Raw genomic sequence first — 24,877 nt, 5'->3', positions numbered from 1 at the left:
TTAACCATTCATGTCGTATGTATCTAAGAAACATTGACAACCCTTCTTGCTTTCCATGGCTGGCCGCGAATGCAGATGAATTCGTCATTTGACATCTTAAATCTGTTAATACAACTATATTAAGTATCTTAGAGCTCTGAATTTTTCTTAATAGTTTAATACATCATTAACCACGTTCTAAATTCAATTCAGTGCGAGAATGGTTTACAATCCGATAGCCCTATTACATGCTTGTTATTCTGCTAGCTTTTGTAGATCTTTGGCCCATTCCTCTATCGGCCGTATCGACTTGCAATCTATATGGACTTTGCTTCCCATCTTTTTCATGACTGGTAAGTCCAGTGACATTCTGTCAACATCAGTCGGATCATCCACACAGACAACGGCTATAACCTGAAAAACATATCATAAGGAATGTTTGATGAAATTTTGGTGATTTTCTATGTGCTTATGCACATCATTTGTGCTGAAGCAAGTGAAATGTTCCTTAGGCGGCCTTAACGTTTATGAAGACCTGAGTTCACAAAACTGATCTAAAACCATCACAAAACTGAATGGGTTGTTCGCGCTGTGATAATATTGGGCATTATCACACAGCCACAAGTGAAAACAATAGATTAGTTAAATGTTTAATTGAGTACTCGCTTTGTACGGTATCAGTTTAAAGTGATAGTTACTTTACGTTCCGCCACCACTTTCCACAAGTCCAGGATGATTCCAGACTTTTTTGCCTTGAGAGCCTCTTTAGCCTCCTCAGCCCAGACAGCAAACAAGTCCTGTTGTGTCATGGCTTTGGAAAAGATGAAATAAAAGGAGACGAGAAAAGGTGAGAGAAATTGATTATAAGGATTCATCTGATTCGGATAAAGCCTAAAATGTAGCTCGAACCGAAATTGGTGACTCATATGACCGCGAGGTCCATGGCATTATGAGACAACATCTGCCTGCCCATTGCAACAACGCCCTAACCAACCCAACGAGCCGAGTTTACGTACAGATAATCCCTGCATTCGGCGCTCTATTATAATGTCTTTCAAGATTGTCTTCAATGTATATACCCAATCATTATCTATATGATAAACAGAACTTACAAGTCCACTGGTGGATTCGGTTTTATCTCGAGTTGGTTATATCTCTCACTCGTTCGCCTCGCACACTCGTGAGAGATAATTTAAACACTGGAAGATAAAATTCGTATGCACCAGCGGTCATTAAGTATCCTCTATATCACATATATCTTACTAAGGTCGTATTCCACAGTAAACGTCAGGATGTAGAAGAGGCCGTTCTTTAAGGTGGACTTTTCATTCCCGTATTTTTCTCCGTTCCCAATTCTATCGCTCACATCTGTCGCAAATCCTTCGTATGGTCTCAACGGGGTAAATGTCGAGTGTAACTGATCTCCAATAGCCTGGTAAAGAGGAAGCTCGACAAAGCAAGTGTCCAGTACTGAAGGTGACTCCACTGACATCACTAAATAAAAAACAGAAGGCAAAAGCATGCCCTTAGAGTCAGTTCTTGTCTTCCGTTTTTAATGATGTTTTATCATTATGTGCAATTAAACAATGCAGCAATAAATCAAGAAACAGCCGGAGCAAACTGACTTGTTCCATCATTTTATTTGATTTTTTTTTGGCATTGAATAGATTTAAAATCTTATGGAGACCAAAAATACGAAAGAAGAAATCGCGTTTTTGCCAACCCTTTTCTGAATTGTCCAGATAGCGTTTCTAAAATTATTTTGGAGAAAAAGACAGTGACTAAACACAAACTGCGGGCAAAACTACAAGTAATTTTTCAATTCATGATAAAGCATACATTTTCTGATGATATAGCTCTCCGGAATCGAGCGACAGATACAAGAGGCCCGCTACCTCTACCCGATACTCTAATGAGCCCTCCGTTTCCCCATCGCTAATTAAAAATGGATAGCTTTAACACACGATATTGAGGTTCTTTACTTTGTTATGTGTGGCATGAAAACGGTTTATCTAATTGATTGAGATTTAATTTTATTACCTCCAAGAACTTTTCTTTCTCCAGCTATCTATAAAGTGAAGAGACGGAAATGAATGGAAAACCAGTCAAGTTGTTAAAGATATCATCAAGTGCTGTTAGAAGTACTTTCCGATTCACTACAGGGGCGGAAACAGGAATTCTTTTAGTAGGGGGTCGAAACTTTTATAAAGAGGTATCAAAGTAATAAACACGCGGTTGAAGCCCTGTCTTCAGAAGAATTTTGGTTTCAGACAGGAGGTAAAAAACCAGCTGTGGGGTGGGAGAAGACGGAACTCTCGAAGCTTAACCCCCGGATCCAACACAACACGTTTCTACCGTCTCGGCTCACCAGGTGAAACTCGGCCCACGATCTAGCAGGTCAAGAACGTAATAAGCAAGATTCACTTCGCAAAAATGTGTCTTGTTGAATATTCACTGGCTCAGTGATCTGTCTTAAGCAAAGCAACACAAATCAGTTAAAGCTAGCTTTCTGGAGGAGGGGGCCAGGCGGTGGAGGAGGGGGCGGAGGAGCTAGGAGGGGCTGGAGGAGGAGGGTGGTGGAGGAGGGGGGAGGAGGAGGGTGGTGGAGGAGGGGGGAGGAGGAGGGTGGTGGAGGAGGGGGGAGGAGAAGGGTGGGGGAGGAGGAGGGGAGGAGGAGGTTGGTGGAGGAGGGAGGAGGAGGAGGGTGGAGGATGGGTATCTCTTAGTTTTCAAGGGGAGCGGAGGGGGAGCGGTCGTCACCAATCGAATATTAAGGAGGCACATCAGAAAACTGACTGACAGTTTATTGTCATGGGGGGGGGGGGTTGCAAAGAATATTATAGAACCTGGGGGGGGGGAATTAAGATAATTTTAACGTGACATTTTCAAAATCTACCGACAATCCCTGGTGATAAATAATGATCGGTTCCCTTAACCTGATAGATGGCTCCTCTCTAATCCGTTGCAAATACTATATGTTATCTCGTACCAGACCTTTCGTGGTTGCAAGTTATCGTTACATGGTAGGATCTGGGTACGAGATTCACTAATTGTCTTATCCTCTCCATACATAGAATTTTGGTTGCTACCCGTCAATAATGACATATAATGCTGTGCGTCAGAAATATTTAAGCAGCAAACCAGGTTCTTGACCTTTCCGTTCTCAAAATAACTTTTCCGCAAATGAAACAATTTTAAAAACCTCACAAACATGAAATAACCATGCCCCTTTGGCTCAGTAGGGAAACGGAAATGGTCGAAAGAAACACAATTTCAGTTGCTCAAAAAAAAAGGCGCTTCGGAGAAATTTTTTGATTCGTGCATGTTGAATTGACACTCTATTGAGATGTGACTTAGATGTTAATCTATCTATTGTCACTTCAAGTGCGGATGTTGATTGATATCTGGAAAATTCACCAAATTTTGGCGTCTCGAGTCCGCAGTTTTGGCAATTTTGAAAATTTTATTCATGTCAAACCTTACATTTGGTACGGAACAGAGACGTTAATGAGGCTTTCGGCAAAATGACTTCTGTCGGTAGCAGGAGCTTCCTTACATTGTCACTGCTTTACCTCTCCATTCTAGAATTTTTGTGATATCCACACAAAGCTACAGCGCGAGCAGATTAGAGACTACTGAGCTCGTGAATTGTCTTCAGTGGAACAGAGTAGTCATCATTTATTCAAACGCGAAATGATTCGCCCCCAGTTGTCTCATCTGTGTCAAGTAGCCACCATTCAGCGGAATTTTTTTTTCCATTCTTACCCCCAAAAAATGGAGAGAGGCTCGAACTCGCCCTTCTTGTTTGATGTCTAACTACATTCCACACATACTTGAAAAGTATAATGCAGTCTTCCCGAGAATCTATCGGTGAATATTTTGTTCATGGCCGCTATAAACTATTGTCTCTTATCGCCCGGTAGCGTCTGCTGACGCACGCTGATTCAAAGCTTATCGCCTGGGCAATACAGGTGGAACGAACTTCGTTAAAATCAGATATCAAAATTCAATTTACTGTTGCCAAAACAAAGATCTACAGGCATAATGTTGCGGCGATCAAGTTTAAATGTATTCCATAACAATGTCCGTTTATATTTAGAATATCTTCTTGTATTGTCACGAGAATATTTCGAGAGTGGCATCTACAGACACTGTTGAAATAAGATCCTTTGTGTTGGGACGCAAAGAATGTAGTTTCTTTGTTAATCCCTTAAGATTAATGTGCTATGGTATAATCATCGTATAAAGCGACTATCAACTGGTATTATGTATATAAATCGTACTCTGCTCCTACCTTGAAGGCATATTTCATAATTCCTTGTTCGTACATCTTAAAAGCAGCTTGAGCGTGCTTGAACCATAGTTGATAAAGCTCTTTTGAAGTTATCCCATGGTACTCGAGGCTTGTTTGAAAGAAATATAACAGCGACATTGTGATTTCTAGCAGAACGGAGATAAAAGATCGTCTACGGCCTGAAATATTGTCAATTCCACGAATCGACTGGTCTTAGGACGGCGGTTAATGTGGGTGTTTTAACCGGTTGCTTCCTAGTTTGTCAGCGAATGCTTTAAGGAATGGCTCAGTTCATATAGCTGCAGGCTAATGGGTTAATTCATGGTGAGGAAGTACACAAATTGCATTATTTTCAATGCTGCGATTCGATTGGTTAAAACGTAAATGTCTTATATTATTGTGTCTTTTGTTGGGTTCCTTAAACGAGTATTCAGCTCATTTTGGATGCCATTGGATGTTATCTTAAGCTTCCTTGACTTAAATTGCGAACTTAATCACTCAAAGAAATTATATTTCAATTTTTGAGAACTTTTCAATGGTCTTTGAAAGAAGTAATATCAAAATATTTTGTGCTCGATTTTCAAAACAAAGGAAAATGGTTTTTTTTTAAAAACATCTGTATTTATCTACCTATCATTAGGGATATCTCTATGTCTGTTTGGATACTGTAGCTTCATGCTAAATATCACTCACTTCATTATATTGCCTTGGCCGGCTTAAGTTAAATGCTCTTGAACACAATATACCGTGTTTTCTTTATTTTCGTCGGCAACAAAAACTGAAGAAGCCGTCTCAAGCAATATCTGATCTAGTAATTTCGATTAATTATTGTTTCGTACAACGAGAAAACGTAACATTAAATGATACATAAGGATGAGTGACTTTCATCCGGCAGTTGTGAAGTGCTTCAAGATTATAGCTTCCTTTAGGTTTTTACTGTAAGTTAAGCCTTGAATTGACCTTGTTTTGTGCGCGCAGCCGACTGTGCCAGTGATGTCGGTTGCACAGAAGTTAGGAATGTGCAACTCATTCATTTTTCCACATGAAGAAAGTATTTAAATAGTATATTCTTTCGTAACCCTCGTCTGTTTGGTAAATAGGACTTCTTAAGCGATGCGGTGTTTTTGAATGATGCGCTAGTAATTGCACACTTTTCTTTCAGCGTACCGCAATCATCTGTGGTTTCAACTTATTTAAAAGGGCGAGTCACAGAAGCGTTCGCGGTTTCGATTAATTATTCTCGAAAAAGCACCATGAATAACGAGACATTTCAAAGCAGAAAATATAAATTGTTATCTAAAGAAAGCTTTTCTTCTGATTAAAAAAATTTTCAATTACAGTATCAGGTATTCGAAAAAAAGGCCCATACAGCTCTCGTGCAAAGATGTTACCGCTAGCAAGTCAACGCTGTTCACCTCAGTTTTTATTTAATTTTAGGACATATTACAAATGCTTAAAATTCAGGAATTATCTCCTTGACCCAAAGGGCACAACCTCGACTAAGTGGAATTAAAATATATGTAATTTTTAAAATAATTTTTGGTTTTTGTCTTTTTAATTGTGAATGTTCACAAGTCTTTCCTAATTTGTCTAGTATCTTTGCAATTCATTTTCGTTTTGTTATCTCGATCCTAGAAGCAGTAAATTGAACTAAAAGATAAAAGGAATTAACGTAAACACTCTATATCATCTCATTGTTTTTTCCTTTGTATTGATCGCTGAGAGTCTTTTATTTTTCCTACTGCGGCCGTAAGTGATATTATTATTCAAAGCTGTTTCCGCTGAATTTTCAAACTCAGTGGTCAATAAAAAATTAAGTGTCAACAACAACTGATATTGTTATTTTATGTCGCCTCTGTTTCTGCCTGATATTAATCTGATGTACATCGGGTCGGTGCCTTCGCTAACAATCTTTGTCGATATTTCCTTAATCTGTGTGCTTAATGCGAGTATCGATTTTATAGAGATAGTTTATTTTGAACTCCCCTAGCAATGAATCAGTGATATGCTTCAGAAAACCAGAAAAAGGGAAAGAGAAATGAAAACCACATCCTGAAAAAGGAAAACTATGGCAGACGAAATATTGGCTCACATTTTAATGTTTACACACAAACTAGTGTAACCAGGCTCAGCACATGAATGCCAGAAAGAAAGAAAATTTTTGTTCGTTAAATTCCATTTTCGATTTTTTTAGGAATTCATTACCAATATGTAAATTTTTATTTTGCGAAACATCACTAAAAAAAATACTAAAAAAATGCCGGCAAAAAAAAATCGCTCGGATGAAAAGCTGAATTAGCCACGGAAAGTCGAACAATATCTGCTTTATTTTTTTTTCTCTTCTTTTTTTAACTGCTGAAATGTTTGGCAGAAATCCTTGATGTTAGACACAACGACACCTACTATGTCTGGCCTCCATTCATCAAAGAACAACGAACCAACCCGCTTATAATCATCAAAATAAATTCTACCGTTAGGACTTAACCCGAATGCTATATTAAGACCATTAAGAATGTTGGCCACGTTAATACATTGTAATCAGGCAACTGACAATTATAAAATTTACATTAAAACGATTTACTGGACTGTTATCGCTTAATTAACTTCACACTGAGCGCTTCCGTCACGCTTATTGTTTCCAAAGCCACACTTCAAAAGTCGTTTGTAATTCGTAAGGAATGCTTCCATACGAAAACAATATATCCACGGATTCATTGCAGAATTACTCAAAGCTAGTGTTCTCGCCCAGTTGTATGCCACTCCAACATTACTTTGGGCATAGGCGCTGCGAAGGTACATCAGTGGAATCCAACAAATTGTGAAGACTATGACAACAATAGCAACCGTGACTGTCACGCGACGTTCAACCAATTGTGAGGCACTCTGTCTTGCGTGACTATGAACAACGTCACGGTTCCAAACTTTAAAAATGATCAATGTGTAGCAGCAAATGATGGTTAAATAACAGATGGCCGCAGCAATGACGGTGAAATAAGAAGTTGCTTTCTTGATCACTGACATTCGCAAAACACCATAGATAACCGGAAAAATCCAGGCGATAAGTAACGCTAACTTGAACCTCTTCAGTGTTCGGATCGCTTTGCTTTGAACTGGTCGGACAATAAGGAGACAGCGATCGATACTGATAAAACACAAGTGGAGAACCGAAGCTGAGCACGACATGTTCCCAACAACACGAAATGTTTCGGACACCGGCTCGTTACATTCGCGATTTACATGAAGCCCCCAGAAAGCTATGAGCAGCGGCTGACCCAAAGCAGTGACCATCAAATCGGCCACAGCCATACTCGCCAACCAGAAGTTGGGAATAATCTGTAAACTCTTGTTGGTGTAAACTGTAGCGATCACCAGAGAGTTTCCGATGGTTCCCACGACACTTGACAAAATGTTAATTGGAATTAACGCAATTATGTGAGAAACTGGTAGGAGACAATCATCTAAATGGGATTCATTTGATGAATGATTCATGATGCAAGTGAAAGTTGTCCTTCCACACGCCTTCAATCACTCAAGTTCTTCAGAGACTGTAATAACAGCTGACAGCAAGGCCTGCAAGGCTGCTTGAAATGCAGCAAGAAATATTTCGATATCTGTCCTTTGATATAACTCAATACACGGCTAAACTGTACTAGATTCAATCAGGAAGCTACACGAATGAAAGCGAAAATGCTGAAACGCGTTTTAGCACAGAGTTGCTTCATCTGTGACGTCATAGTTGTGGCTGGGATTTCTTAGATGTCGTACATTTCTGCTTTCCAGTGCTTTAAAAACTAGTCTTGAAGGTTTTTGGGAGGTTTAAACAAAAAAAATCATAATAAATGGTGGTCGAATGTTGGCTATAGGCTCACGGATTTGTTTTATTTTGTTTCGCTTTTTTCTTTTCAGAACTTGACAGAAGAACTCGCTAAGTAAATTGATTTCCATTACTTAATGGTTCAATTTAATCAATCGTTAACAATTAACTTGCATCTATCCTTGCATCATGCTTCAAACCACGAGCTCTTGAGCTCCTGTTCAAACATGAAAGTTTATGTGGCTTTGCCCCCTCCTCCCCCCCTAGTAAAAACAAAATAAAACAGGGGAAAGACGAACATACAAGAAAGCAAAGGAAAAAAGAAATGAGGTGAAATTTTTGTTCTGTATGATTTAACTGATTAGGCAGTTCATCTACATATTTTTATCACTTGCTCCTGATTTTTATTTGCATTACTGTCTAAAACGTTAGATCTGTAAGAAAGTCCTGGCAGTCTGAAGAATGTTTCACACATGAACCATAAATTCATAACCAAGTTACGCGAGTCTCCTAAAAGCTTAGAGATAGAGCCTCTGAGGCACTGTTCTTAAGTTTATGGGTTTCGCTGCTGGGGAAGCGATCAGGTTTGCATTGTGTAATTGTTTGTTTTCGAGTTCCAGCCAAAAACATCAAATTTAACCTTCTCTTTGGGTGCCTTTCTAAGAAAGAAATTATCGAGATGAAAATCATTTATTCATAGCTAATAAGAAAGCGGTCGTTTGTCATCACCTGCTTATATTTTTTCGTTGTCACGCACAACACAGCACCAATATAAGCGGAGTCACGGTCGGAGTCACGCAAGAATTATGTCACGCCACGCGGTTTCTTGCATCGTGAAGATATATTCTTTGTTCGCGTCGTTCGTAATGGAAGCAAACTCGAGACCTGTCGTTGTTCGTTTTCCTGCTATCATACTGCCACCTGAACTTCAAAAAATGGTAGATGAAGCTGACATCGATATGATCGTCGCCAGTCCTAGCGAAGTTTTTCAAATGAGCGAAGAAAGTACTCGAAGAGTTGCAGGAATGGTGCTTTACACAAAAACATATTGTAAAATAAGCGGAGAGTTGATGGATTGCTTTCCTAATCTCAAAGTCATCAGTAATTTTGGTGCTGGTGTGGATAATGTTGATGTAGTGGCAGCCTCTGAACGTGGAATTGCTGTGGGAAACACTCCTGGAGTTTTGTCAGATTGTACAGCAGACATGGCATTCGCTCTGTTAATGGCTTCCGCGAGAAATATAGTGGAAGGAGACAAAATTTCTAAAAGTCCCGAAACTAAACAGGTCAGTTTTAATTTTGATAAAGGGAACGATCAATAACTGATTTTCAGGGTTTTTTTTCAAAATGGTATATTATTGTAAGCTCATGTAAGCCTCTGTTCAGTCAGGAGGTTTCGTGATTGCTAAGTACGTGTAGCCGTTTCTCCTTGGGGGGAGGGTACGGTTACACTTGAGCTGCGTGATTTGCGTGACAGTTAGCGGAATCGAACGAGCAGGCTTTCTAAATTCACAAAAAACATACTTGGATGGCAAAAAGAAATACCTATGGATAAATCTGCATACTATGAAAAATATGATTAATCTAACTTACTGAATTCCCTCAAAAACAATAAAATTAAATTAAATGTACATTGTTGAATGAATAGTGACTTAATATGTACTTTACGTATGTTTTGTATTACACTTCTATTAATAATACATCTGTGATGAAAAAGGAAAATTTCGTTTACTCCCAATCAAAATTTGAAAAACGCAAGCGAGCCTGCAGAGCTGGCGTAGTTTTGACGAGCGACTCCTCAGTATTTTGTTGTTGAAAATTATAGCTGCGATCTTCAATTTTTACGGCGGCAGAAGGCTGGGGAGAGAAAGACAATGTACCAGTGGGGTGAGCGATGGTCAAAGGGAACGGGGGGGAGGGGGTGGGACAATTGAAAAAACGCCGTCTTCGCGGATTTTCTTCGTCCTCTCCCTCCCACCGTCCACTCTAACTCAAAATCAAACGTTGCCGGTCGAATAAATGATCGTGAGCTTTTAACGTTAACTTGCTTTAATAAGGCGCCTGCACTGCAATCTAAGCTCAAGCATTCCCCTTAATTTCGTCTCCATATTTATATTCTAAACCAAAGCTTTTTCTCGAGCGGAAGAAACTAAGGGAACCCTAGATGCGAGCGATTCGATTTGATTAAAATATTGAGTATTGAGAGGTCTCTGGGGTTGATGAAGGCGGGGGGGGGGGGAGGGGGAGGTGGATTGGCTTTTATAGGTTGTACTGGTAACAGTTAAAGTAGCTTATTATACTCCTAGCATTGCTCGGATTTTTTCCAAATTATGCTTTGCTTTCTCGGTTTTGGAAATCAAGCTACTTTTTCTTAAATTATGCTTTTCAAAAAAGAAACGCAAAACAAGTCCAAATTATACATTTATTGTTAATACCTTCTTTATTTTGGGTTATATACTCGCTCTGAAAAAAACACAGTCAACAACTGCACCTAATTCCAGACTAGAAACGGAGACTCCATGTATCTGTTAGCATCACGTTTCTCTTCGACACCATTTTGTTGCCTATAAAACGGGAACTGGCATCGAAGGCCACGGGGGTGGTTGCCGAGAACTCACCACCATTAATTTTGGTTGTCGAATAGTCGTCATAATTGATGAAAAACAACTAACTTTTTGGTGTATCTTATCTTACTCTTGTCATAGATCTCTTACTTGCATGGTTATTACGGCAGGAGGGTGACCGGATCAACCATTGGAATTGTTGGTATGGGCGGGATTGGAAGTGCTGTGGCTAAACGAGCTAATGGATTTGACATGAGAATTGTGTACCACAACAGAAACAGACGTGAAATCGAGGAGAAGAAATTTGGTAAGATTACAAGTAAATGTTTATGAAGTAGCGTCGCTGCAGCTCCCTTAAGAGGAGTGAGGTCTTAAATTACTTGTTCTGAAGTATTTGTTAAGGGGGGAGGACTTATTTGTGTAAAAGATGAACAGGGTGACTTGTCATTTTAAACTGATAACAGCAACTAATACCCCATTCACACCAGCAAAACATGTTTTGTTAAACTGGTTTTCATTGAATGAAAATTATAAACAGAGAACTGAAAAACTTGATTTTCCATTGGATTCAAGTACTTGCTAACTTGCATTTCCAATGTGCTACATTCAAGTCAAAAATATTCGGCTAAATAGTTTCTATGAAGAAAAAAAAAATTAAACTGTGTTTAACAAAACAACTTTTAAACATGTTTAAGCTTTGGTGTGAATGGGGCATAAGTCAAAGAAGAAGCGACAACTGCAGGAACTTGTCTTTATTTTTATACAGGCTGGCCCTGTTTACTTTTAAAGCTGGTTTAGATGAGGGCCTGTTAAAAAAACTGACAAGGCTAGATCACAACACCGAGAGCTACATCCCCTTCCTCTTGCGAGGAGTGTGAGGGCTCTTTAACGTTCCCTGCTAACCAGTTCAGAGAAGATGAAGAAGACGGGCCTACAGTTTATCGTCCTTAATCCATAAGACTAGAATTTCTAACCATTTGCGGATGCCATAGCAAAGGCAGCACTTTCTCCTCAGTTATTTTCAGACCTTAAGTGCTGGTCCGGTGTAGGGATTGAACCCCCCACGGCAGTTCGGCGCTTTAAAACCGGAGCTTTCCATACGCGGTACGATGTCGGTTCATTGAGGCCCTTGATCCAAGTAAACCACTGGAATGCAGTCTACCAGTCTATGCAACTTTAGGTTGACAAACCGTGTCCAGCTGATTTTCCATCAAACACTTCTCGAACTTCTGTTTACCACCTCTTTACAGGTGCTCAATACTGCAACACTCTAGACGAGCTGCTCTGTCAGTCAGACTTTGTAGTGCTATGCACTCCTCTTACTAAAGAAACAGCAAACCTGATAACAGCAAGGGAGTTAGCTCTGATGAAATCAACAGCGACACTTGTTAACATCGCACGTGGAGGAATCGTCAATCAAACTGACCTGAGCGAAGCGCTGCAGAGCGGAGTAATAAGAGCTGCTGCGATGGACGTCACAGATCCCGAGCCCCTGCCTAGAGACCATCCGTTATTAAAACTACCTAATGTTATCATTACGCCGCATATGGGATCAGCAACTGTCTACACAAGAATGAAAATGATGGAGGTGGTTTTAATGAATCTTAAAGCTGGCTTGAATGGAGAGAAGTTGCCCTTTAGGTTTAATTAGAGAGCTTTCAGGAAGGAGGGACGGAGTTCGTAGTCGTAAGTGTACACTAGTAAAGGAATGGTTGTTGGAAAATAATTATTCACTGAACTGTTAAAGTCGATGTAGTATTCAATGGGTTGTTGAGTGCTACTTATACTTCGTTCAACGTAGTTTTGTCGCCGTCGTGGACGTCAACAACCGACTGACTCCCCCGAGGCCAGTTTCCTGCACTCATTCTTGACTCCTTTCGCTTCGCTTTGAAAACACTCATCATGAATACAGGACATGCTAGTCTCTCACGCCTGAATAATAAATCCGGAATATTTATGCATATGTAATTATATTATTTGTTAGCTTTATTCAGATAATAGCAGTATTCGGTGACACTCTGTGTTCATTAATTAGCACCTTGACGGTAGAGATTTAATCTCGGTCTGTAACTTTGCTGTGTCTGTAACTTCTTTTTAGAGGGCATTTGGATACCGGCAGGACAGCGAATAAATCAGCATGGTGTGGACTGAAAATTCACGTTCTATGATATCAATTAAGTTCCCATACACTTTATGCCTATTTCCTCCACCAGTGATCAATTTTCTTCATCCTGAGAGATATGTTTTATTCAATCTAAATGCTAGTAATTTTTTTAGGAGAACGAACTGAGTTAAAAGTCGATAGTTAATAACTGCTCATCGAAGCTGAAGTGTCTAGTGGTTGATAATACCGAACCGCAAAGCGGCGGGGTAAATATCCACCGCTAGCCAACGACACTGAGTTGAGGTGTTGTTTTATAAAATAATTCAAATAGTACGCACGCTCTAATCGGCCTTAAAACCATTTTACATGAGCATATGTAAACACGGTTTTCGTTCCTCCTTCATTAGTTATTTTATAAAAGAAATGTAAAACTGTTTCCGTGTTTACATAGCCTGAAACACACTCGATAAGCTGGAAACCACTCCGCTTCGCGTCGTGGTTTCCTACGCTTATCTCGTGTTCTCCCAACCTCCCAAGTGTTTACATCAGGCTATGTAAACACGGAAACCATTTTACATTTCTTCATTGGTATATATCAAAACAGTGAGATAATATAGAACAAAAATATGATGTCAACTCCTTTATTCCTGCAACTGTTACAATATTTTCGGGCTCAAAACACACGCGAGTTGCTCGGAGGTGAATAGAAAAGGATATTCGAAGTTTGATTTGCCAATCGGAACGCGCTTTCGACGCTATCTACAGCTTCAGTATATACTAATGTATACAAGTGGAAGGAATAGATGTTGGATAATTGCTCTTCACTGAACTCAAATGCAGAGTCTATGTGACTTGTTTTTTATGATTTACTTTGTAAACTGAGGTGTGATCCGCAAATGCCCGGCTTTGCAGTGCTTGTGAAATGAAACGACACATCACGCTTGAAACTTCAATCAAGGAAAGGAAAACCACAAAAATATCAATCCTAAAAAATTTTCCGCATGAAGAACCCTTCAAGTAGTTTGTTGTTTCTGTCTCTGCCGAGACCCATATCGGTTCTTTAGGAAAGAACTAAATACCTCACAACAGTCTTTGTTATATTCATTTTCCTCTCAGTAAATGCAATTCAGGTTAACAAATGAAATGTTTGTAATTCACAATTCATAACAGTGTATAGGCAAGATTGATGTTGTTATAAAGAGCTTTGTTCGATGAGTGATGAACTTCTGCAACATTGCCTCAGGTACATTATGTTCTCGTTACCAGTGTTTGTCTTTGGTCTATAAGGTCAGTGTATATCGTTTAATGTAAATGAAATTGAATCTCTAGACGTTGAGATAATGCTATAACTAAATAGGGCCCAGGCGCACTTTACAAATTTCTGGTTATTTTGCGAAAAAATCTGTTATCAGCTCAGTGAGACAAGTTCGCCCGGCGATTTTTTATCTTACCAAATTTGGTCAAGCCTCACCAATATTCAATTTACAAGCCACGAATGGAAAGAATAGGTCAATCAAGAAAATTTGATGTCGCTTTTTAAATGCGAGTCTTCCCTGAGGCAGAAAGCCACCAAAATATTTAATTCAGTTTTCCGCGGCAATCAAACGGTGAAGATGGAAGATATGACGATCAGTATTAAGAATACCACTATGATGGCTCTCAAGTTTACGTTTAATCTGAATCTCCAGATCCAAGTACTGCTAAATTTGTGTATCCATGTGACTGACATTTGGTGGTTAACAAATATATTTCTGTTTTTCACTGCACCCGCGATTGACAAATTTTGTCGAGATTTTTGGTAGAGCAAAACAAATGTTGTCAGCACAGTGCGCCTGGGAAACGAACACACAAACACACTGACTAATCTACATAAAACTTCGAAGAGGCTTCAGACGACTCTTTCAGGTTCTTGGACCTTATTTTAGACAGAATCGTGATGTTATCCTGTTTTGAACATTTTAAGTATGAGTAGAACGCTTGGCATTTATTCTCAGATTGTTCTTGCGCGGACCGAAAACAATCACAGTTCGCTTCAACAGTTATAAAAGTACTGATTATGTAAACTATAATTGGAAGTAATCATATGAAATTCTATTAATTTGCCTCAAGCGTTTGTTTGCCAATATGAACCATTCACCCGAAGATAAATGCTTAGACTATGCTTGCAGGCAATGAGATAATGTAGTCAAATCCACCTTCTAGAGTTTTCTCGGAAGCAGTAGGGGTTTTGGGGTATACACAAACGAAGGAAAGATCGCTTTCGAACGATCGCTTTTGGAACAACTCGCTAGGAGCCTTGGTAGCGAAAACAAAGACAGAATTGTCCGTGTTACGATCCTCAGTATGGTTTTTCTTCCAGCTTTTACGCTATCAATTTTGAATTTACTCCTCTCTGCGATTCCTGCTCAAGCCAAACTGTCTGCAGAATGCACTTTCGCGGAAATTAAGTCAGAGAAGAGTCAAAACTTAACGGCCCAACCGGCACTGAAATTCACTGGAGAACTCCCTTCCTCAAGAAATCTGAGTCACACCTGTCTTGTAGAGACGAATGATACAACTCGACTGATGTATTTGAGAGCCAAAAGGAATGAATGGTCAATAGAAGGTGAGGCAAAAATCTCTTTCCTTTGCCAGAAGTAGCGTAAAACCCTCGTCTGCTTCAACTTTAAATTAGCGACCTTAAGCAGTCAGGAAAGTCAGTCAGCAGTCACAAGATGCCGATTAAGAAGTGAATTTTCATCTTTAGTTAGAATTTTACAAATGGCGTTCGCTTTCTCTTAAGGCGTTACACCTCAACTTCGACATAATGTATGTAAGCAGCACTGAGTTCTAAACGGAAACTTTTCATTTACCGTTGGGGATTCCGTTCTCAGTTCATGCAAATTTTGTCAACTTCACGTCGTTGTTTTGAAGAGGACGGCTAGGAAATGAACGAAGTTTGAAAACGCAAGTGCAGAGCTGTTGTTTGTCGATTATAGACCTTTTAGTTTGGCCGCGTTCTCTTTGCGTCCTTAACCGATTCATTTTAAATACGGACTTGTTTTATTGTATGGTTTCCTCTGAGTTGCTCTCACTCATTCTCATTCGGTCATGTTCCCTCCTGAGCTAAGTCAGACAGTTTTTTTTTCTAAGTCAGACCTTTTTTAATCGAGTTCCTTCAGTTTAACGAAGTCTACCATATGTTTAGGATTCATATGTCATTCTTTTAGTAAACAGATGAGTGAGCTAGATAGGATGACCTGTGCCTAGTTATGATATGAATGTTGCTAAGCTAAACTGAAGAAAGCTGCAGCAAGTCAACTTGATGGATCCGGAGTATCTTGGCCGTACTGAGTAAACCAGGTTCTCATCAAGAACGTTTAGCAGTGAAAGCCATTTGATGACAAAGCTTTTCAATGTTGGACAGCTGTACGCTTGACTTAGTTACCAAAGAATTGTCACAGAATAAACATTCAATTTCATATATTAAAGTTCACATGGCAACCAAGTGGACAATCAGACATGGTTTGATGCTACTCTGGTTTATAGATTTAAGTGGCGATCTCTGTAAGAGCGGCCCAGGGCATTTCGCATCGGAACAAAGTTTTCCCTCAAACTTTGTCCAATAATCTATGTTTGGCGGCAAGGAAATAGAATCAGATTAGTTTCTGGAAATACGTTAAAATAAAATTTTTAGAGCTCTCAAAAGTCAAAGCTGCAAAAGGCCCTTTTTTGACCGCTTGCGAGATGGAAAATTTCAAAAGTTAAAAAGCCCGGTCCTCGTATCACACCACATGCAGCAAAAGGTTTTTTGCATTCTTAAACTGTGTAATATGTAAGGTTTATAAAGAGAATTTCAATTTTGATATTCGCTTATTCAGAGGTTCGTCATAATTTATTTAAAAACACTCGTTAGACAGCTTTCTGAAATTGGTCAAAAGTACTCTCTCTTTCTTGGTTGATATTGCTCAAGTCCAAACCAGAACATTGAAAACTCGACTTGGTTTCTTCTAATAAGATATTTGGCAGCAGAAAAATATAAAAACATCTTGCACTTATTAATTTTCTTCGCCGTGATGACTTCAAGCTTTTAGCGATTTTGCTAGCGCGACAGCCGATTATGCAAATTAGTTCATTGAGCATACTCCGACCGTTTTGTATAAGTAGCTCAATAAATCTTAGATTTTAACCATTTTAAGTTGAAAGGATAGTAGGACAGAGCTTTTAGACTACACTGGTTGATACTCTTAACATTTTAAAAGGCTAAAATTTGACAAATTTGACTATCTTGTGACGATAGACGTCAACAACAACGTATCCAATATCATAATTTGATTAGCCTTCAGTCAACCTTTTAATCTCTTTTTATAATTCAAATAGTACGCGCGCTCTGACTGGCCATAAAACTATTTTACATGAGCGTATGTAAACACGGTTTTCGTTCCTCTTTCATTAGTTATTTTATAAAAGAAGTGTAAAATGGTTTCCGTGTTTACATAGCCTGATGTAAACACGCGGGAGGTTGGGAGAACACGAGATAAGCTGGAAACCCTTATCTCGTGTTCTCCCAACCTCCGGCGTTTTTACATCAGGCTATGTAAACACGGCAACCATTTTACATTTCTTCATTTAAAAATTGGCTTTTATCATTTCATATTTGAGTTCTGACAGTTTATGCTATTCAACCTGTATGAACTCTTCAGAACCAAACTACAGGATTTTAATTAGTTTAACCGGCGATAACAGCGCACACTAAATTACATCGTGGTCAGTGACTCCGAACTGGTTTTGCTGTTATTCCCTACATTCGGGGTGTTACGGAACCCATCAAGAGAATTTTGAATAGCCACAACGTTAAAGTTGCTCAAAAACCTTTTCAGACTTTGGGGCATATTTTTGCCAAACCTAAGGATCCTGTTAATAAAGAACAGCGAACTGACGCCATTTATTCTATTCCTTGCAACGACTGTGACAACGAATACATCGGACAGACCAAACGTCAGTTTAGTACACGTTTGAGTCCGTCAGTTTGGCACACGTTTGAAAGAGCATCAGAAAGCGGTTTTCTTTTGCAAAAAAGAAAATTCAGCTTTATCGGAGTACACATGCCTAACTAGCCATACAATTGGGTGGGATAAGTCTAAAATTATCACCACCAATCGGCGCCTTTGTTTGGAGGCCTAGCATATTAATTCCGACCACGCTTAAATCGTGATGATGGCGGCTAACTTCCTCACGCCTATTTGCACCTCGTCAGAAAAAAGGCAGCTAATTAGTGATGATATAAAAGGACCTCTTGTTGTAGCGTTTAGATTACCCCTGATGTAGGCACTAGACAGGAGTGTCGAAACGTTGGGTCTATGAATTGTAACTTCTTCGGTTACATTCATTAAATCTGTAAACCAGAGTAGCATCAAACCATGTCTGATTCAATTTAAATTGCACTACGACACCGTCACACCATCGACGGCATTCAGCAACTTATATTATATTCCTTCTGTTCAAGATTGTTTTTTCTTTACGCTTCACTAAATTCGGAATCATCTTATGTTTGCTTTCAGGTTCACTGCACGTATCTGCCTATGAAGAAGACGAGGAATCCTTGCTAATTAGCCATCTTGGTATATCAACCTCTGAGGCTGGATGGAAAAGATGTCCTTTCTGTCCAACCAAGGGTAAGGCTAGGGGAAAGCACTTATTGTTTTCAGGCACAACCGGCGTCAGTTTCATGGCGGAAATGCAACAAGAGGGAGGTATTCAATTGGATGACCCAGTGAAAGTCGAACTGAGTGCAAAGGATACTTATCCAGCTGTTTTTCAGTTCACCCCAGCAGAGGACATTTCAGGGACACAACTTGACGTAACTGTCACTTCTGAGTCTGATGACGTACCAGCTTACCTAAAAGTATCACGTGACTGCAAGGATGTCAAAGAGAATATTGACGATGTGGACTATAAGGGAGGGTCACTTCGTCTGTCGTTCGCTAAAAAGGGACGGATTACTTTGTCCAAGTTCTCCACTCCACCTTTGACCGCTTCCAATTCCAGTTGGTTTATTGGAATCGCAATCAAGAACGCCTCAGGTGACACGCCAATTAATGCGAGGAAAAAAGTGACATTAACTTTAAAAAGATCATTTGCTTATTCATACACCCGTCCCATGTACATATTACTGTGTGTGTTTTGCATTCTTATAGGTATTTATGTATCTAGATGGGCATGGTTTAGTTTTAGAGAATGCCCCTCTGTAAACCGGGGAGAATTTTTCTCAGCTAGGCAGTTTATTAACATGTTTATTCAGGGTCCCAAAACTTTCTCTTACATCACATTTATTGTCGGCTGGGTTTTAATGGTGGGTTCACTCCAGTTTGTCTTTGCAAACTGGTATTTAATGATTCAAGAGGGTGATAGAGATCACTGTTATTACAACGATTTCTGCTATCGAGTGCGCTATGCTGATATTCCCTATAATTTAATCGTCAGCAATGTAGTTTACGTCTTTCATGGTTTGATTTTAGCTATAAATGTTCTCTTCATGGAGTCAGAGGTACTTGCTCAATGTAAGAAACTTGCAAGCTCTGCAAAAAAAGGAGAGTTACCAAGTCATTTGCTTACTTGTCCGGATATTTCTCTTCATTGCGGAGAGATGCTTGTTCCCGAAGTGAAACCTGGTGATCATGAGAACTCTTTCGTAGAAGCACTTAAAAAAAGATATAGTTTTTCCATAGGTTACGCACTTGCCTGGGCTCTGTGCTTTCAGGGAATGTTTTCTGCACTTTATCATTTCTGTCCAAGTAGGTTTACATTTCAATTCGATACAGCTTTTATGTTTGTCATTGCTGGTTTAAGTGTTATTTTACTCTACAATGGCATTGAAAGGCAGCCGTGCACCACAGAAGTTGAAGCAAAAAGTCGTGTTGAGGCAGCCAATCTCTTTCTTTTGTTCTTAGTTCCATTATTGATTTTTAATTATTTTGGAACAATGTATCATTCTGAAACAGGTTTAGACAAAATATTCGAAATCCCTTTCTTTTTCTTTTTAATTTTATGGTTTTTAATCATAGCATCGTGGGCTAGAAATAAGTTGCATGCAGTTTGCAGTAAACCTTTCTTTAAAAGTTGTGAAAGTCACTGCAAGTGTTGTAAATGCTGTACATGCTGTTGCACCAAAAGATTTGTATTAACCCTTTTTTGCTTATCTGGCTTCGTAGTTACACCACTTGTTCTAATTGTTCTTTGGTCTCAAAAAATATTAGAATTTACTGACGCCATTCTGTGGTTTTGTATAGCAGAGAGCGTAGTTGCTTCCGGAGGATCTTTCTGTGCGGGTCTAAAGTGTGAGTCGTCATGTCCTTCAGACTGTGAGGATTGTGTCGAGGAACTGAAGGCTAGACTTGTAGGTTCTAAAGTAGTTTCTAAAGTGTTATATACCTGTACAATACTGGCACTTAATGGTTTAGCTCTGTGGATTTTCTTTGCCAAAGAAACCACTGACAAGAGTAAGTCTCCAGAGAAATCACGTGACCTAAATCAGGAATGTATTTTCCTAGCTTTTTTTGACTGGCATGATGTGTGGCATATTTTTTCCTCTTTTGGTCTATTTATGGCTGCACTTATGGTTATCCATACCAGTTATGAATCTCCAAAATTACTCAGAGAAAAAAGTCAAACTCGTGTAACAACTGGTGCTTATGATGAACTGCAATCAGTTTCCGTTGAGATGGACTCGCCGGGTGAACATGATATTCCAGAAAATGCGCAAAATCCACTTGCAAACAATAAAGATGCTACTCCCGGCTTTGATGATGTAGAAACCACTGCTGACAATTTTTCCGTGGAACTAAAACACGCATTAACTTCCAGATGTAAGCAGGCAGTAGAATAAAGGGGTAAGTTTCTAAAGAAACTGTGGTGCTGCGTCGGTGGGAGAGTATAGCAGGTAATTTAGTGTTAACAACTGGGTTGAAAACGTAAATTAGCCACCGTAAAGGATAAAAAAGCTGACGTTTCGAGCGTTAGCCCTTCGTCAGAGCGATTAGAGGAATTGTGGGTTGTGTGTGGATTTATATGTAGGAAGTGGAGCTACGCCATTGGTGGGAATGTGGTGACGAGAAAACAGGAATAAATTAGTTGAATGAAAAGCGCTCGTTGATTCCGTGGGGATTAAGAGCGTCTCCTGGGTGACCGATTCCGAGAACACCTTCGCGATGTGGAAAGAAATGACAAGGACGCATCCAAACCAGTCGCTAGACACTTTAATCTTCCTTATCATTCTAAACAGCATATGGCAGTTTGCGGCCTTTCCTTACATCTAGGCAGTTCGGAAAGCCGTAAAACACTAGAACAAAAATTTATATTCCAAATCGGCACCCTTAATCCCCACGGAATCAACGAGCGCTTTTCATTCAACTAATTTATTCCTGTTTTCTCGTCACCACATTCCCACCAATGGCGTAGCTCCACTTCCTACATATAAATCCACACACAACCCACAATTCCTCTAATCGCTCTGACGAAGGGCTAACGCTCGAAACGTCAGCTTTTTTATCCTTTACGGTGGCTAATTTACGTTTTCAACCCAGTTGTTAACACTAAATTACCTGCTAAGCAGGCAGTAGGTATATTGAGTGAACAAAACGGGATTGAGAAAAGGTACACTCATTCTACAGCTTCCAGGGATACTTGAAGGACATTAATTAAAAAAATGATACAGCTTTCAGGGATACTTGAAGGACAGTAATTAATAAAATGATTGAAATTCTCTGACTGTATAGGCAATATATATAAAATTGTCCCTAAGTCATTCAGCTTCCTCTTACGTATGTTGGTGCTACATCAATTTGTCAGATTGTTTTTTAAAGTTACTTAGTACTGTTATGGCCAGAATAAGTTTTCATAATCTTATTGAATCTTTCTCTCCCAAGATCTTATTAGCAATTCTCCTTACTGTCTACCATACAATTCTTATGATGTTTGCTCGGAGAACTTGATGTTAGAACAGCTAATAATTATGATCCTCAATTTGGTTTTTTTTTTTTGTTTATTCTCGTCACCTGTATGCTTGATATTGTATTGATATTGTAAGGAGAAATTGTGCTAGGTCACTGATGGGAGTCAAAGGGTTAACAATAGTTCACCTGGTTAATACCTTTTTTAGCAAGGGTAGAACAGTTTGTAGATAAAAGTATAAATTAAAATTCGGTTTCTATCGACGTGTTTTTTAGGGCAGACGTTTTAACGCCGTTCGCTTGTGTATTCCAAATAGTAACTCATCATACCAATTTTTGTAAATACAATTTGATTTGTCATTCGCCTTCATATTGGGTTAAATTTCATATCAGTAGGTATAGCCTACTATAGTTTCTGTTGTAAGGGAGTTCTGAATGAATAGCAATGTCTTTGTAAACACTGTTTAAGGTCTTGATGTTTGTGGTCTTGATTAACATTCTAGATAATTCAAATCTATTTAATTCGTCTAATTTAAATTATCTAGACTATTTAACTCTTTGAATTTCATATTCATGTTTCGACTGCTGCTTATATGTTTGCCCTATATTGTCTGTTTGCTTGTTTGTTCTATTTGATTGTAAAAATTTTATATATTGATGTCATTTTGTATATTGATGATATTTTAAGACTATATTTTTAATGCTTTTACATATACTTACATTGTATTCATTTTATTTTTTATAGTGTCCACAATTAGCTTTTAGCTAAATACCTTGACACTTTAATAAAGTTTATGTATGTATGTATGTATGATCAGTAAAGAGTAACACACGATGGATGGATCGTTGTCTTAAGTTTCGTCTTAATTACAGTTATATGCTGCCAAACGACTCCATCGAACATAATTCGCTGAAGAAGAATATAGGTGTGAGACAAACAGATCTCGCAGTTTCGTACACGAGTCTCGGATTATGCCATTCGCCACACCTTCAATGTCCATTGATTCTCGTTTACTGACGAAGAAAAAAACAACATAAGAGATAGATATGACTGGACTGAAATATTTAGTTAGAGATTAAAGATAAGCTTAGACTACAATGAAACAGCGGAAACTGAATTGTGAAGAGAAAACCGGTAATTAACTAACTCAGTTTTACACAGCAGAGGGTATCAATCGTTAGTCGCTGAGGTCAATCGTTAACCGTAAAAGGGCACAAAAACTTAGCCATTAGGCGTAGAAAGTTGACAAATTTTAATCGTTCGTCGAGAAAAAAAATGAACTAAATAAATTTTTCCCATCTTAGCCTGTTGTTTGTCTTGTCTTGTGGCCAGTGGAGGAAACAGAAAGATACTCTAAGTCAACCCAACAGCAGTTCGATCTGGAACTACCCTTGTTGCTTGAATCTGGGGCTTAAAGCAAACGAGTAAATGTGATTTCGAAATATGAAAATTAATCATAGACTTTTCAAATGATTGAAATTTAATATTTTTAACGTTTCTGTTAACTTTAACAAAAGAAAAAAACCGTTAGCCGTAAAATGGCAAATATTTTTTTGCCATTTTACCGTTTACGGACCGGTAACCGTAAAAGTAATAACCCCATTTAGACCCTGTCAGTAGGTGTCATTCGTGATCAATCGGTACACCGAGCTAATTTTCATGAGTACACGAATAAATCTGTGTTTCTGAGAAGTTTCCGGAATAGATATTTACAGTTCTTTAGCTATTTTTCATAAATTGACTTCAAATTAAGTTACAGAAGAGACAATGCCAATACTGAAAATTGCTTCCTACGTGATGAGTGTCAAAATCCTTCCTTCCTGGAAATCGAGGAAATTTTTCAGTGCTCAGACATATTCTAAAACACACATCTCAGTTTCCTCAATTGCTATTCAAGCTAAGCCGCCTGCAAACTGCACCTTAGAACAAGTAAAACTCCGTACGACTGCCCTTCAGAACATGGCAATTCTAACACTGAGGTTCAGGGGTCAGCTTCCTTCCTCGGTTACTCCCGGCGAGGAAGAAATGACTCAAAAAATGAAACGAGGGTGGAGAAAGCTTGTGAAATTAATATTATCGGAAAACTCAAAAGTTTTATGGGGTGAACACAAAAAATATGACCGTTGTTGAGTTTTCATGGAAATGAAAGAAAATCCTGATTCACCTTAGTTAGGACGACTCCTTTCTTTTGGCTTTTAAATAAATCAGTCGGTTTGTGTGACTCTTTTGGTTATTTGATTTTATTCGTTCGAAGGTGCAGTCTACATACAGCTTAGCGTGAGCACCAAATGGGAAATGTGGGATGAAAGCTGAAGAATGGCAGAAAGGAACAACCTGAAATTTCCGTTGAAGACACTCGACTTCACCTTTTTCTAATTGGCGATTTTTGTTTATATTGTGCCCTAAAGTGCATAAATTAAATTCAGTTTTCATGGACCAAAGAAGCTGATCACGTGTAAATAAACTTTCAAGGTTTCCAAGAAAAAAAAAAGTCGACTCTTAGCGGTAATTTTTTTTTTACATTATCTTCTAGTGAGCGTAAATTTAATTCAGTTTCATCGACAAATAAAACCATTCACTCCCTCAAAAAATGGAGTTAAATAACGACTGTTTTGTTTTTAAGAAAAGATGGATGACTTCACAACGACCAATGCCTTATGCGAGTGGTATGCCTCCGAAAATGTCCTTTTTATGAGAATGTTCGTCAGGCCATAAGCATAATTAATCATGCTTAAATGTAACTGATTTTGTCAGATCATAACCCTGTCGACGCATTTCAACAGCTAGGTGGAAAAAAAAATCTCTTGTGTCAATTAACCATAGGTGTCCGTTAGCTCCCTTGAATTCATGCCCACAACAAAGAAACTGTAAATAGAAATCTTTTTTAGGAAATCGACAACAGCGCTGAAAAGCCACAGGTGTTTACCATTGATTAATCGAACCACCCACCAGTAGGAAATGGCAGTTGCAGTGTTTAAGTAGTTATAGTTGGTAATTAATTTATGACGCGCAACTAGTGATAATTAATGAATCAGTAAATTATGGCGATATTTAAGCTTAAGTGATGATAATATATGATAAGAAATGTTACAATTCTTTCAATGGAAGAGGACTTTCAAGTCAACCCGAAATGAACGCAAAGCCGAACTTTAAAGTGAACTGATTCGCACGATAAACTGCAATGATCAATACAA

At 38.8% G+C, this 24,877-nt stretch overlaps 4 protein-coding genes across 4 annotated transcripts; 2 read left to right on the top strand and 2 right to left on the bottom strand.

Annotated features, from left to right (window-relative positions):
- Positions 1-135: 135 nt before the first annotated feature.
- On the bottom strand, positions 136-4,591 carry LOC131792161 (uncharacterized). Its single transcript, XM_059109535.2, has 5 exons — positions 4,274-4,591; positions 2,020-2,047; positions 1,243-1,473; positions 678-790; positions 136-393 (listed from the first exon to the last, which is right to left on the bottom strand). The coding sequence occupies exons 1-5, from the start codon at positions 4,409-4,411 to the stop codon at positions 235-237; spliced, it is 669 nt and encodes a 222-aa protein (XP_058965518.2). The 5' UTR covers positions 4,412-4,591; the 3' UTR covers positions 136-234.
- A 1,147-nt stretch (positions 4,592-5,738) lies between these two features.
- Positions 5,739-7,773, bottom strand: LOC136282292 (somatostatin receptor type 2-like). The gene has a single exon (XM_066169737.1). It carries the CDS (start codon positions 7,760-7,762, stop codon positions 6,869-6,871), a length of 894 nt encoding a protein of 297 aa, XP_066025834.1. The 5' UTR covers positions 7,763-7,773; the 3' UTR covers positions 5,739-6,868.
- A 1,145-nt stretch (positions 7,774-8,918) lies between these two features.
- On the top strand, positions 8,919-13,969 carry LOC131792145 (probable 2-ketogluconate reductase). The gene is made up of 3 exons (XM_059109518.2): positions 8,919-9,373; positions 10,793-10,958; positions 11,902-13,969. The coding sequence occupies exons 1-3, from the start codon at positions 8,954-8,956 to the stop codon at positions 12,300-12,302; spliced, it is 987 nt and encodes a 328-aa protein (XP_058965501.2). The 5' UTR covers positions 8,919-8,953; the 3' UTR covers positions 12,303-13,969.
- Positions 13,970-14,928: 959 nt separating this feature from the next.
- LOC131792051 (uncharacterized) lies at positions 14,929-22,986 on the top strand. The gene is made up of 2 exons (XM_066169370.1): positions 14,929-15,360; positions 18,296-22,986. Exons 1-2 carry the CDS (start codon positions 15,099-15,101, stop codon positions 20,617-20,619), a joined length of 2,586 nt encoding a protein of 861 aa, XP_066025467.1. The 5' UTR covers positions 14,929-15,098; the 3' UTR covers positions 20,620-22,986.
- The last annotated feature ends 1,891 nt before the right edge of the window (positions 22,987-24,877 follow it).

This window comes from Pocillopora verrucosa, chromosome 7, assembly GCF_036669915.1.
Source record: "Pocillopora verrucosa isolate sample1 chromosome 7, ASM3666991v2, whole genome shotgun sequence".
In the NCBI taxonomy this organism is placed as follows: domain Eukaryota; kingdom Metazoa; phylum Cnidaria; class Anthozoa; order Scleractinia; family Pocilloporidae; genus Pocillopora; species Pocillopora verrucosa.
This window is presented reverse-complemented; position numbering and strand designations above follow the sequence as displayed.

Bases quoted from the DNA above. Each gene is read 5' to 3' on its own strand.
- LOC131792161 (XM_059109535.2), bottom strand. From the start codon at position 4,411: ATGTCGCTGTTATATTTCTTTCAAACAAGCCTCGAGTACCATGGGATA. The intron at 1,474-2,019 runs GTAATAAAATTA...TTTTTTATTTAG, and splicing joins AGAAAGAAAAGTTCTTGGAG to TGATGTCAGTGGAGTCACCT. The intron at 394-677 runs GTAACTATCACT...TATGTTTTTCAG, and splicing joins AAGTGGTGGCGGAACGTAAA to GTTATAGCCGTTGTCTGTGT.
- LOC136282292 (XM_066169737.1), bottom strand. From the start codon at position 7,762: ATGAATCATTCATCAAATGAATCCCATTTAGATGATTGTCTCCTACCA.
- LOC131792145 (XM_059109518.2), top strand. From the start codon at position 8,954: ATGGAAGCAAACTCGAGACCTGTCGTTGTTCGTTTTCCTGCTATCATA. The intron at 9,374-10,792 runs GTCAGTTTTAAT...CTCTTGTCATAG, and splicing joins AAAGTCCCGAAACTAAACAG to ATCTCTTACTTGCATGGTTA. The intron at 10,959-11,901 runs GTAAGATTACAA...ACCTCTTTACAG, and splicing joins AATCGAGGAGAAGAAATTTG to GTGCTCAATACTGCAACACT.
- LOC131792051 (XM_066169370.1), top strand. From the start codon at position 15,099: ATGGTTTTTCTTCCAGCTTTTACGCTATCAATTTTGAATTTACTCCTC. The intron at 15,361-18,295 runs GTGAGGCAAAAA...GTTTGCTTTCAG, and splicing joins GAATGAATGGTCAATAGAAG to GTTCACTGCACGTATCTGCC.